At 42.1% G+C, this 14,597-nt stretch overlaps 1 protein-coding gene across 2 annotated transcripts in view; it reads left to right on the top strand.

The window, feature by feature from the left end:
• The window catches only part of Gan (gigaxonin), a 61,389-nt gene that overhangs the window by 22,710 nt on the left and 24,082 nt on the right, over window positions 1-14,597 (top strand). Inside the window, exons 2-5 of one of the 2 annotated variants that reach the window (XM_027933199.2) lie at window positions 6,615-6,729; window positions 8,759-9,109; window positions 10,841-11,058; window positions 11,271-11,392. In XM_027933199.2, the coding sequence (XP_027789000.1) occupies window positions 6,615-6,729; window positions 8,759-9,109; window positions 10,841-11,058; window positions 11,271-11,392 (806 nt within the window). The remainder of the gene's footprint in view (window positions 1-6,614; window positions 6,730-8,758; window positions 9,110-10,840; window positions 11,059-11,270; window positions 11,393-14,597) is intronic. The other variant, XM_071604094.1, reaches the window with a different exon arrangement.

Below are 14,597 nucleotides of genomic sequence, written 5' to 3' on the forward strand. Positions count from 1 at the left end.
GACTGAAGCTCTTCCACCCTGAGGCTACCAACATGTGGCCTGCAAGCTGTGTGTCACCTGTGCAGGAGAGTATAAGTACAGTCATCAAAAGGAAGAGTTCGGCAACTCCTATAGGCAGCAGTTTGCCAGAGTCATTTGTTGAATCTACTGATAGAAACGACCAGGGCCTGTATTTTTTATGCCTTTTCTTTTTCATTTTCCTGGTAGTTAATTTTTATTATATTTTATATAATATCCATCTGGAATGGGTTGGAAATACAATAATATACCATGGATCAGTTGAGAAGCACCAGTTAAACCCTGGCTGCCCAGAGAGTGGTCTGGAGACCAGAGGCATCTTTCCACATCCCCAGAGAGCTTATCACAGATGCAGACACTGAGGCCCTCCACCAACTTTCTCAGTCAGAGAACCTTGTTTGACCAGGTCCCCATTGAGTTACAGTGAAGGAAGTGCTGCCTCTCACTTAACCTTCAAATGTGGGCCTTGGCCTTTCAGCACTGGACAGATTAAATTATTAGGCAGTGCTGCCTCAGTACTGGTTCTGTTTAGCTTCACTGTATCCGAGGTCATCAGGAAAACTTGTATGTGACAGCACCTCAGAGTTAAAAAACTTATTTTACAAATAATTGTTGAGTGTCGTCTGTTTTCCTCAGCCGCCGGGCTACATTGCAGATTACAGTGGTAAAGGATTCCAGCCTCAAGGACCTTGGAGTTCAGTAAAGGAAATAGCATAGAATACTTCACCTCAGGCCAAACCGAGACGGTCCCACGCTGTGTCATGGTAAAGGTGTCAGTACAGCACCAGAGAAGTGTCCGCAGGGAGGTGATTTGTACCTGCCATAAGAACAGCATGAGGACGGAGGGATCTGGGAAACATGTCTAGTTGCAGAGTCTGGGACCTGGTCTTCCAAGGGCAGGTGGAAGTTAGGTGTTCACAGGTTGCAAGGGGAGGTCAGTCAGGTCGGGTAGGACGGTAGGAAAGTTTGATGCAGGCAAGTCTCAACCATAGTTAGTTTTCTCCCTTAACCTTCAAATGTGGGAAGACTTTGTACAATTCATCTTTTGACAGGCTTTGGAAACTATCGTAATCAGAAGCCTGAAAGGGTCGTGCTCATATTTAAACTAGCCTTCCTTTGTCCTCTTTGCCACCTTCTGTATTCTCTAACCTATTCAGTGAAAACTGCACTCTTTAAAAGGATTCCTCTCTCATTGTAAGAACATGACCAAGTAATCATCTTTTTAAAACTCTGGTCACGTGAGTCAAAAATAGAAAGGGAAACAGTGACAGGTATCCCAGTGACCCTTTTCCCTGGTGGCCTAGTTTCCCCTGTCCAGTCGCTATCTGTATTGCACGTACAGATGCAACCAGCTTTTATTTGAACTGGACTCTACTAAATAAGAAAAATGCAAATTCCATGTTGAAACTCCCCTACCAGAGCGCCTTTTTGTTGTTGTTGTTGTTGTTTTAATTTTTCAGTTGGACTCAATAAGAGTCATTTAACAGCAGGAGATTGGAGTAATGGGGGTTGGTTGGTTACTAAGAAGTAAAGAAAATTCTACAAGTGTAGGAATAACAGAGAGGGCAAGTACACTCTCAGGGCTGAACAACCTAGTCAGGACATACCCCTGGCTCATGGAATGGCAGAAAAGCCACACTGGTAGAACTTGCTGTAATTCTGTCCTCTAAGGTAAGTGAGAAAGCTTCAGGGGGAGGTGCCTTAAGGAGGTGCCAGGGAACCGCAAAGTACTGCTGGCAGCTGCCCGCTGCAGGAACCTGGACCCACAAAGGAGAGAGGCCCACACAGAGGGAGCCAGAGCCAGGAAGCAAACCCTTTCCTCCTGTGGTGTTTCCTGTGCTGTCTTCTAAAGAAATTAATATTGTGCCAGTTGACCAAGGAAAATGATTTAAAAGGCCCAGACCCTTTTTCACCAAGTGATCTAAAAGGGTGAATGAATTTAGAACCAAGAAGTGATACATTGAAAACCAGCACAGCCACAAGTATAGATAGTGACATCCTAAGAGAAACTCACCAGAAAGACATGCCTGTGTCATCAAGATGGTACAGTGCCTGTGAAGCCAAGTGTTAGTGACTTAGGTGTTATTCTTACCACATTCTGTTTTCTCTCTTAACTAGGAATTGACTGAATTTTTTTTCATCATTATTAATAAAAGTGTCAGGTCTAGATAAACCTTAGGGTGCTGCAAGAAGTGCCTATTGAATAAAACCTGGAGTTCAAAAGAAGCTGTTGACACGGGAGTGTAGATTTTAAATATACGGAGAAATCAATGTTGTCTGAATACCATCTTTATACCTTCAGATATACATCACATCTTCCTAAAGACTGGCAAGCGCCTCCTACTCACAGCAAAATAAGACTGATTCCCTTGTACTGGCCCATAGCTGTTGTCCTGGGACCGTCCTCTACCATCTCCCTGCATTCCCTTCACTTGATTTGCTGGATCCTATTTTTTTTAGTGTCCAGAAACTTTCTTGACTTGATTAAAGCACATTTTCCAACAGCATTCTGAAAAAGGTTGCATGAGAGGTAAATTGTTTTGTGATCTTGTGGCAGAAAAGCCACACTGGTAGAACCTGTGTGTATAAAATGTCTTTATTCTATCTTGATATTTGATTGATAGTTTGGTCAGTTATGAAAATCTGTGTTGGGGTGCTGATGTGGCTTAGTGGTAGAACGTTTGCCCAGCATGTGTGAGATCTTGAGTTCAATCACCAGCACTGTAACACAGCAACAAAAAATCTAGGTTGGAAATAATTTTCCTCCAGGATTTTGAAGTCCTCTCCCATTGTTTACTTCCATTTATAAGCATGAAGCCATCTGACTGCCCTTCCTTTCTGTGTAGCCTATTTTCTCTCTGAAAGTTTTAAGCCTTTTTACTTCTTTTAACTATTCTGAAATAGAAGGAAGAGACATGGAGTGGGTCTGTTTCTTCCATGTCATGAGCACATGGTATTCTTTTTGCTGTGAGATGTTCCTGTTTTCAGATGTCCAACCTTCTGTACTGATATTATAGTTTTTTTTGACTTTCCTATTTCCTTGTCTTTTTCTCTCTTTTGTAGGAGATTCCTCAACTTTTCATTCGGACTTTATATTCAAAAAAGTTTGTTTTGTGCTGGGCACTGTAGCACACACTTGTGATCCTAGCAACACAGAAGGCTGAGCAGGAGGATTGCAAATTCAAGGCCCTAAGCAACTTAGTGAGACCCTGTCTCAACATAATAAAAGTGGACGGGAATGTGGCTCAGAGGTTCAATGCCCCTGGGTTCAATCAATCAAAAAAATTTTTTGTTGTTGTTTTACAACCATTTTGTTTTTCTTTGTTTCTTTCTGGAGCACCTGTTCTTATTTCATGAGCACAATATCTTCTCTTTTCTGCCTGGGAATATTAACGAGAGGTTTTCTTTTTACCTTGAGCTTTTCAATTTGGCATAATCTTCACTTTTTTTCCTGTTGATTTTGGTTTACCTATTGTCTTTTTTTAGATGTCTAGTGAATCCTGTGTACTCAATTTTAAGAGTAGGGCTATCAGTTTCTTAACTAGTATGCCAAAAAAACCAAAAAACAAAAAGGTGTGTGAAGATAGACAGTACAGTCTTCTGATAGCTGGGGCAACACCTGGAGAGTCTTAGCTTATCTGGCCCTGGGGCCTATTTACCTGGAGTAAATTCCATTTTCCACTTGTGTTGTAACATGGAAAAGCCTGGAGCCCAAGGGCCACACTTGTTGACTGCGGCTTTCACTCTCTCTTGGTCAAGCTGGCCCATCTTCCTGGGACAGATCAATGTCAGTACCGTCAGGTCTGTACTCTTGGGTTGATGGAATCCTCCAGGAGAGTCTTGGGGTTTCTTGCTTGAGGCTATTGGTCTTGCTTTCAGCATGTTAGGAGCTGAGTTGGTGGAGGCTGGGTGTATATGTTCTCTCACGCTGTTTGGGGCAGCATGCCTTCCCGAAGATGTGCCTGGTGCCCCTGTCGAGACCTCAGTTCCATCCTTTTCAGAATAAAAATCACTTTTCTTCCACCACAGCTAGAGAGAGACTTACTAAACTCTTAGCAGGGAGCCGTGTAGAAACTTAGGAGGGAAGTTATGTGAATTTGGCTGTTCTGGAAGACTTGGCTGTTTTTAGTTTGTCCTTCTCCCCTCTGTCCACAGCTCCCTGGTCCCATGGTTCCTATGCCTGGGGGGTCTGTGTGTGTGTTCTATGTGTGGCCTTTGCTCACTGCTGAGCTAAGATTCATGTCCTCGGTGTTTCAGATCAGGTGTTCTTGTTTGTTTCTAGTTTAGGAATTTTGTTAATGTGGTTTCCTGCTCTCCTTGTATTCTTTCTTCCACAAGTCTGATTCTTGATTGACTTTATTAGATAGAGTTCTGAATGCAAAGGTAAGTTTAACTTCTGGTTTCCAAATGTTTTCCATGAAGCTGTTGCTGCTTAGGATCAGCGTGTGAGATGCACTTTACTTTTTTTTTAGAAAGCGTAGTTACTTGGTAACGGTTAACATAATGCCATTTCTGAGATTTAACATAGTTGTAATTTCTGTCAATATTACTTTCAAAGCTATTTTAAAATTTTAACTTAAATATATATTTTTCCATAGAGCCTTTTTAAAAAAATTGTTGTGGATGGACACAATATCTTTTTATTTTATTTATTTTTATGTGGTGCAGAGGATTGAACCCAGTGTCTCATGCATGCTAGGCAAGTGCTCTACTACTGAACCACAACCCAAGCTCAAGCCAGAAAGTCTTAATAAAGAGTATTTGGAATGAGGATAGTATCCATAGATGGGACAAGGATAGTACACTCAGGTCACAGAAGGAGGTACGTGAGTATCAGCACAGGTGGTTTGGTAGTTTTGGTGAACAGAGCATGTTAAAACACTCTTCTGACTGCTTCTAGCTTCATAATGAAATGAGAATTAAGTGTACCAGCTGAAGATGGTCAGGAACTGTGCTTCAGGTTTGAGGAAAAAGAAGAAAATGTAAAGTAATAGTTTTAGAGAGTAGGAGAATGAAGGCATATGAGAACTATATATGGATTGAAGAATAATACTATGACTATTGAGGATAGGAGTCATGAATTAAAAAGAAGCATGTTAAAAAAAAAAAAAGAATATTTGGAATATCTTTTAGACCTTGGGTAGATTGCAAACAAGACTTACAAGCATTGGCTTTGAAAAGTGTTCTTCAAATTGCCCACCACGTTTACGAAAGCTAGAGTCTACCAAAGGATGAATATCAAGAATATAGCTGGGCTCAATGGTGTACACCTGTAATCCCAGTGACTCTGAAGGCTGAGGCAGGAGGATTTTAAGTTTGAAGCCAGCCTCAGCAATTTAGCAAGGCTGTAAGCAACTTAGTGGGACATTGCCTCAGGGGAAAAAAAAAAGTTTCAAGAATATATAAAGAACGCTTGATATGAAAAGAATGGCTAAGGATGTCTCTCGTGGGTAGAGTGCTTGTCTAGTATGCATGAAGCCCTGCATCTGCCCCCAGCACCTCAAAAAGAGAGAAACAGACATGAACTTAACAACTATTTCACAGAATAGGAAACCTGGCCACAAACACATGAAGAGACATTCAGTACCTGGATGGGGAAATGCAGATTGGCAGTCTCAGTGAGATGCCACAGTCACCTTTGGGGCCAACCTCAGAGTGATGGTGGTTCAGGCATCATAGAGTGTGTGGATCCACAGACAGAGATGAGGCTGTCAGCTGCTCAGCTGTGGAGAATATTTATTATCATCTTCTGCTTTGGTGGATAATGCAACCCAACTCCATTCCCCGGCATACCCAAGGGAAGTTCTTTTACAGAGTACAAATGGAGATGTGTACATAATAGTTACAGCAACACATGTTCAGACCATCAAGAACCTCATGACAGCCTCAGAAACCATCCATAGGAAAGTGGAAAGTTACACAGCAGAACCAGGAGATAGGCTCTTATGGATGAACAAATAAAGGAAGCAAAAAATTCAACACAAGATTTGCATTATAGTTACTTCCAATGATAGAAACAGAGTAGTGTATGGTTTGGGGGAACCATTTGGTTAAAGCTAATTATTGTCAACACTTAGCTTTTGCTTTGGGTAGTGGGCTTGTGAAGTCCTTGTTACATAATTGAAAATAATTATTGGATAAATAAATACACAAATAATAAGCCTAAAAGAACTTGAATTTCCAAGTGAATAGAGATTCATGGTCACATGGATCTTAGTTCTTCATTTGTCTGTTTTGCCTTTTTTTAAAAGAAGCAGCATCTGGGGCTGGGGCTGGGGCTGAGCAGTAAAAGCGCTCACCTAGCACATGTGAGGCACTGGGTTCAATCCTTAGCACCACATAAAAAATAAAATAGAGATTTTTGTGTTTACCTACAACTAAAAAAAAAAAAAAAAAAAAAAAGCAGCAGCGGCATCTTGAACATTGGTACCAATGTTTTATAGTTGAAAGTTGTAAGAATATATTGGCTTAAAGTTAACAAACTAAATTTTCTGAGTGGAATTGCAAAGCTAATATGTATCGTAGAATATTTAGTACATAAATATTTATAGCTATTTGTTTTTTCATAGAAATTTTATTTTTTTTTCCTTTCTTAGGACAAAGTTAAACTATAATCCTCCAAAAGATGATGGATCCACTTATAAGATTGAACTGGAAGGGATATCGGTGATGGTCATGAGAGAGATCCTGGATTACATCTTCAGTGGGCAGGTAGGATAAGACACAAGGGAGGAGGCCCAGAGGCTTCTTGAGCTCAGGTCGGGGGTTTCCTTCCAGCCACACGTGGCCAGTGACCCTGTCTTCCTCTTCCATTATGGTGGGCTTTCAGAGGTCTCTCCTGGGGATGGCGCCCCATGCTGGTCTCCCTTCCCGGCTCTGATCCTGAACGAGCTGCTGATGACCAGCCTTGGACCCAGTCCGTCTGTGTTTGCCACATGAAGCCTATGCCCACGCTGCAGGAGATGGGCGGGGCGGGGGACCCTGTGGGCCCTCACTGCTGCCCTTGATGTCTTGTTTCTGCATCTTGAATCCAGTCTTGCTCCTGCCCATGCTGTCAGGGAATGTGTTCTGTCCCCACAGCAGGGCGAGAGCTTCCTTGGGCAGTGGGCTTTCTTCATAGAAGTGAAGAGCTCCTTACAGGTCACTCCCAAGAAAGAAGGTTGACCCAAATGATAAGACACCCTTACAGTGGTGATGCCCTGGTCCCAGTGCCTCAGTAGCACCCCATCCCTGCCTGACCCCAGTCTTTATCCCTATTGCCCTTTGCTCTCTTGGGCGTTTAGTGATGCCCAGGGAAGAAATGACTGGTGACTAGACATCTTGCTTTTCCTTTGCCCTCTTCCCACCCCCAGCCCCACAGTGTGATTTCAGGTCTAGCTTGGGTGTGAGTCGGGGCTGGTTTTATTAGCAGGAGGTCAGGGTGGCTCACAGTGTGACGGGAGAATGCATTTTCTCCTCTTCCTCTCTCAGGTCTTGCCCAGCTTTCTCCCTGGCTCCTTCGAGCCGTTTCTGTTGAGTTCTTCCTTTCTGTATGGATGCTCTCCTCCATATTTCTTGGTGTCCCAACCGTATTGCTGCCTTCTCTAAGCACATTCACTCTGTCCAGAGCCGCACTCAGGACTCTCATCCTGAAGGTGTGTGGTGATCCATAGTATTCCCTCCTCTTTTCTCTAAACACAGCAGCGGGCATGTATGTGTGTGATTGCTCAAAGTGAACAGAGTTAAAGTAACTTGGGGTCAGCCCTTAAAATCCTGAGAGATTGTAGCACTGCAGACCAGGCCTGTGGCCAGCCCCTTGTCTACTTGGAGTCAGCATCGCCGCACATCACTGGCCAGGGAGAGCACGTGTGCTCAGGGTTGGACCCCAGACAAGAGACTGTATTTTCAGATTAACTTCTGTGGTTCATTCCTATTTTAATTGTAAAACCATGGTGGCAGTATAAATTATAACAAACTCCTGAATTGTCAGTTTGGTCTTATTAAGAGGTAGTGCTTTTGTTTTTGTTTTTTTTCCACATGCCTATATTTGATAGCTCTCTGCTATCTCATAGAACAAGGTGTTTCTTGCTATGCTCTTTGAATTCTTTCCTTGACATTTCTGAACGTAGGAAAGCACCCTCACTTGGGGACTTCACCCATGATTGTGGCAGTATTATAGTGGCCATATTTCTACACTGAATAAAACAAAGGAAAAGTAAACTTTCACAATGAGAAAAAACAACCTTATACTAGGAATTTATCCCAAAAGGTATTTTCAAGACCAAATTGTTTTGGTTGCTCCATGGTGTTTTGGTATTCAGAATGGGGCTGCTGAGGGGTCGAAAGCTCTCCTTCAGGGCCTGCATTCAGCTGGGCATACCACTTGGCAAAAGAGAAAACCCATATAGTCAGAGGCAAGATTTTCAGCATCTCTGGTGCTAGGATTTAAAGAAACCACGCTGTGTCCTAAACATTTCCACTCTGAAGCTTCCTCTGAGCTGTAGAAGTGAGGCAGATCGTCACTTTGGCAGGGCTGGGGAGTTCACATGGATGTAGCAGGGGAAGACTATGGCGACTGAGGCACGCACACATCCGCTCGAATTGGCACAAGGGTGACCTCTTGATGGAGGTGCCTGGCACCTCAAATATTCCCTCGTTTTTGGCCTGAGAAGTGGAGACTTTGTGTGGTTTAGCTAGTAGATTAGTGGTTTGGGTCCTAAATACCTACATTCAGATATCAAATGCTGTGACCCTCTTTCAGATCAGGCTGAACGAAGACACAATCCAGGATGTTGTGCAGGCAGCAGACCTGCTGCTGCTGACGGACCTGAAGACCCTGTGCTGTGAGTTCTTGGAAGGCTGCATCGCTGCCGAGAACTGCATCGGCATCCGAGACTTTGCCCTGCACTACTGCCTGCACCACGTCCATTACCTCGCCACGGAGTACCTGGAGACTCACTTCCGGGACGTCAGCAGCACAGAAGAGTTCCTGGAGCTGAGTCCTCAGAAGCTCAAAGAAGTGATTTCTCTTGAGAAGTTGAATGTGGGCAATGAAAGATACGTGTTTGAAGCAGTGATTCGGTGGATAGCCCATGACACAGAAATAAGAAAGGTATCTGTCGCTGACAGCATGGTCTCAGGTTGCGTTTTTATTTGCTTTAAATTCAAATTGTAGTTGTTTTGTCTTTTTCAATTTGAAAGATTTACCAGGTTGTGACCTAAAAGGTATTTGTAAGACACCTTCCATCTGACACTAAAGCGATGGGCCTTTTACCCCAGTCTGTATCCGCGGCGATGATGGACCTGGGAGGAAGCATACCATCTGTCCTGCCTTGCTTTTAATGGCAAAGTGCACTTCCAAACTAAGCGGGAGGTTGCAGAACTGCCTTGTCTCTCCCCATGCTCTTGGCACCCCGCCTGCCTGCTGCATCGCTGGGTGTACCCTGTCCCCCAGGTGCCCTCAGCAGGCACATGAAGTCCAGCAGAGAGGTGATAGGCATGCCTCAGGAGCACGATGGGTTCTCCCTGGAGAGATTGGCACTGGGTGGGGAGGAAGCAGGCGGGCTCTGAAGTTTGTGTAGCCATGTGGTTCCACACACAGGCAAGGTTCTGGGAGTGGTGGCTTGGGGAAGAGGTTCCTAGAGAATATCAAGGCTCAGATCCAAATCAGAAGCACACTGTGGGAAGGAGCAAAAGCACAGGACTTCATTTCCAGTCTGCTCTTTATAAATAAGAAACTAGCTCCAATTACTCATTTTAAAATAAGAAATGTATTAGGTTGGTTTTAGAGAGTAGATTTCAAAAATGTACAGTTGCACTGTTGATTGTTCTTAGAAACTATTAACCTAAGTTTTAATGATTATCATATAATTTTTTAAACACCATAAACCTATGAGTGAGTATATTGAGGAATCCTGTGTATAGTCTTTTGTTAGTTTTAGTCAGGACACAGTAGTGTTCTTTTTTTCCACGTTAATCAGGTAAATTAGAAGAGGAGATAGCAGAGTATCCACCTGCCCGCTCATGGAGGCCACCACAGGAGAGACTACTCCTCTCCAGCTTCTGCTGGAACCTCTTGCCTCAGAGGGGTGAGAATACTTAAGGTGACTGGTTACTAGGGAAACGAGACAATTCTTTGCCCTTTGTTAATCTGAACTTGATCCCATACTCTTGGCTTTTATTACTCTGAGTACAGGAGAGTATACCTTAACATGACTACTTGAAACCCAAGAAAAATCTCTAAATATACCGATTAACCAAGTCGTTTACAGTGTTTCGTCTTACCTAGGTGGAGTGCAGTAGTTGGTTCAGTGTAGAGCAGCAGAAGCATATAATCATCTTATTATATGTGTTAGTTAATTTTGAACAGCGATTACTAAGGAATACAGTACTCAGAATTTTTTTACTTTGGGCTTTTCTATATTTTTCTTATCAACAATGAGACATTATCTAAATTTACCATACAATATCATATATATTACCTATGTAAATGTGAACTCCCAGCGCATCCAAATATGTTGGTATAAAGCAAATTATAGTCCTTTTTTACTCTGTTTACTTATTGGAAGAGAAACCCCGTAGATGTAAAAAAGCTGCTGCTTGAAACTTTGCACTGATCCTCAAATATAAATATGAACAGATGGTTTTAAAATTTTTAGCTTTTATTCCTGAGGCTCTGGGAAGCAGGAAGGAAAGGGGTGAGCACACATTCAAGCCGTCCTGGCCCTGATACCTTGCCTGTTAGTAGCGGGGCTGTTGACAGTTTTCTACAAGTTGGAGGACATGTGCTCTGGAGCCCCTCCTGCTCTCCAAGGCTAATCCCATCCTTTCTCTCCCTCTGCAGGTCCACATGAAGGATGTCATGTCAGCACTCTGGGTTTCAGGCTTGGACTCTAGTTATTTACGGGAACAGATGCTGAATGAACCATTAGTACGAGAAATTGTCAAAGAGTGCAGCAATATTCCGCTCAGCCAGCCGCAGCAGGGAGAGGCAATGCTGGCCAACTTCAAGCCCCGGGGTTACTCAGAGTGCATCGTGACTGTGGGCGGGGAGGAAAGAGTGTAAGTTTGGGTGCAAGGTGTTTGAAAGGTGGGATAAAGGAAGAAATAGTTCTATGTAAACAAGAATTCAGAATATTTTTCAGTTTCTAAAGCGTAATAGCAATTGATGGTTTAATGTTTTAAACATTCTATAGAGCACTAAAGCTAGTAATGGTTTTTGTAAGCAGAACTACATAAAACATTAACTGCTAATCAATTATTTATTTCCTTAGTTCCCGGAAACCAACGGCCGCGATGCGATGCATGTGTCCTCTTTATGACCCTAACAGGCAGCTTTGGATTGAACTGGCACCTTTGAGCATGCCGAGAATTAACCACGGAGTTCTCTCAGCAGGTAACATCCTGTAGTCAGTTTTAGTTGAACACATGACCAGTGATAGATAATTTCAGGGTCAAGCGGAATGACTAAAACCTTTGAAGATGTAATTTTATTGTCTCTACATGATGATATTGTCAGTGTGGGTCCAGCTTTCAAGGCCATGGTTGAGAGAAGAGCATCTGTGTCAGTCCTCGTTGTTTCCAAGTGTCAGTACACAAACATCTGTAAGGTGGAGAGACACTGACTAGGTGGTGTCACTAAGAAAGAGGCTGCCCTGATTAGCTGTGCAGCCATCCATGGTCCTGGTATTTTCTTGAGCCATATATTCCCATCTTCAGAGTTCATGCTGTGTGGAGTTCCTATGAGACTTTAGAATATATTACTTAAATTAGCAGTGGCTCAAAATTATTTTACTATGGAGAGTATGTTTTACTTGATGTTTACAAGTTTGAAAATTGCTTCACCATTACTCAAAGCTCCTACTTCAGGAGGTGACAGGAAGGATTGCGACTGCTGCTCTGCCGTGCTTGGCTGCCTTTCTCTTCTCCTTAGACCCTGAGTTCACCCAGCAAGTGCCATTTCCCATCATTCTAGTGATTGTTGGCCATCCTCCTGGAATTATTACATGTTTCTGCTTGCCCACTAGCATTACCTTTAAAATGTTTAAAGGTATGCCATACCGTGTCATAAAAATGGTCATCACTATGCAGTTTTATAGAAATCTTTTTATGACTCTCAACATTTTAGGAGTTATTGTAAACAATAAAGAGTTGGATAGAGTAGTGCATTTGACAGGATGAGAATCTAGTTTTCCTGCCTTCCCAGAATTAACTCCATCAAACTTTCCCCATCATACGGTACACTCCTACTTTGCACTCATACACCCCCATCACAGAGGTTCCTGGATCACCAGGTTTTGCAGATTTTCTGGGTGGGTTGGTATTTCAGACACCAAACAATGTAAAGAGTGATTATGGACAGTTTTATTGACTGAAGCTAAAATGATTGAATAGTCCTTTCTCTTTTCTTGATAGGGCAGAAGGGTTGGAGGGGAAGGGAGGGGGCATGGGGTTAGAAATGATGGTGGAATGTGATGATCATTATTATCCAAAGTACACGTATGAAGACACTAATTGGTGTGAATATAGTTTGTATACAACCAGAGATATGAAAAAAAGTAAATTAAAAAATAAAAAAAAAAGTCCTTTCTCTTGCCCCAGTCTACTCTATTTTTCTTTTTTCTTTTTTTTTAACTTTTTTAAAAAAATTAGTTTGGACTGTTATTCATCATTCAGTTTTTCTTCTCTACTAGTTTGGAAGTTACATTCTTTTTTGCATTCCTTTGGGGAACTTACATTAGATATTAAAGCCTGTGTCTTTAAGTTATCAGAGTGTAAAGTATGCTAAAATACATGATTTTTAATACCTATGTATGTAATATATGTTTTTTTAATCTGTTTTTTGGATGGATTGCTGGACAGATAGAAAGTTTACTTTGTTCTTCCTTCTAATGCACTAAGTTTTCCAACTAGAATCATTTTCCTTCTCTCTGACATTCATCCTTTTGAATTTCCTTTAGAGCAGGTCTTTTTATGGAAAACTCTCAGATGTATATGTCTGCAAATGTCATTATTTTGCCTTCATTCTTAAAGAATATTTTTGCTGGGTATAGAATTTTAGGTTGATATTATTTTTCAGCCCATTTGAGGTGTCTTTCCTCTGATTTAAGTCAGTTGTCAAATCTAAAAATCTTTTCTTCTCCGTCTTCCCAGAATTAACCCTTCCTTGCCCTGCCTTCTTTTTTCTTTTTCCTGCCATTTCATTGGTGTGTGTGTGTGTGAGAGAGAGAGAGAGAGAGGGAGGGAGGGAGAGGGAGAGAGAGAGAGACTTAAAATTGAATCACATTTGGGAATTGTTGGCCCTTTTGACTCTGTAGCGTGACTTTTCACCAGTTCTTGGAATTCTTGTCCGTTTTGTCTGCACGTTGCCTATGCTCCATTCTCCACTCCTCCTCTACTTTTGGAAGTCACATTCCACACTGCACAGACTTTAACTCCATCCTTACCTCCTGTCTTCTTGTTATTTTCATCTTTTCATCCTTGTAGCCCTCTTGACAGTCGCTTTTGATTTGTCTTTGTACATTGAGTTTTCTCCTTATCATTGATGAATCTATTAATCCACTCATTGTTTTATTTCTAGAATTTCTCTTTAAATCTTTTTGAAATCTGCTGTCATTTTTTTTCTCTTTTTTAAAGATCCGATCTTATTTATTTGTTACTCTTAAAAATTCTTCTTTTTGTCTGGACTTGGACCTAGAGGTAGAAGCTCTCAGAATGGCAGCCTGCACCTCTTGGCAGTCTCTTCCTGGGGTTTTTCTTTGGCTTATTTCATTCTCTTGTCAGAAGTTTGGCATATTCTGCATCCTCTTCCCTGTTCTTTGTAGTGTGTTGTTTCTTCAGGGCGAAGTGCCTGTGCTTGGGTTGGACACATGGAGCAGCGAGGCACTGAATCTTCAGTGCTTTGGTCCTGGGTTTTTTGCCTTCCTCATTTAAGGGTTTCCTTACAACACATTGGTGAACATCATCTTCCTTAGAGAGCTTGTACAGTTTGCGGATTCTACTATCTCTTTTGGGTCCCAGTCGATGAGGCACAGTAGTATCCGAGAATCCAGGAATATCCTCCTCTCCTTTTTTTTTTTTTTTTAATAATAACCAAGTTGAAAACACTCACATTGGCATCCGTGACACAACCTTGAACAGCTTTGGGCTTTCTCTCTCCAGTTTGCCTAGGTCTATCCCATGCATGCTCCTTACAAAAAGTGTGGAATTGGGCTGGGGATGTGGCTCAAGCGGTAGCGCACTCGCCTGGCATGCATGCGGCCTAGGTTCGATCCTCAGCACCACACACAAACAAAGATATTGTGCCCGCCGAAAAAAACTAAAAAAATAAATAAATATTTTTAAAAATTTCTCTCTCTCTCTCTCTCTTTAAAAAAAAAAAAAAAGTGTGGAATTTGTGTTCATCGTCCACTTGAGTGAGTTTCCGGCAGTCAATGGCTGGGAAGAGACACTCAGCTTCCTCTTGGTGCAGCTCTTCGCCTATCTGAAACCTGCTGTTGTTTCTGCAGTTCCAGGTTTCCTAGAGTTATCTTCAAATTTCATTTTTGAAGCATGATAAGCATTGTTATTTTATCATTTTTCTGAGTACTCCAATATTTGGA

This window comes from Marmota flaviventris, chromosome 18 (assembly GCF_047511675.1).
Source record: "Marmota flaviventris isolate mMarFla1 chromosome 18, mMarFla1.hap1, whole genome shotgun sequence".
NCBI lineage: Eukaryota > Metazoa > Chordata > Mammalia > Rodentia > Sciuridae > Marmota > Marmota flaviventris.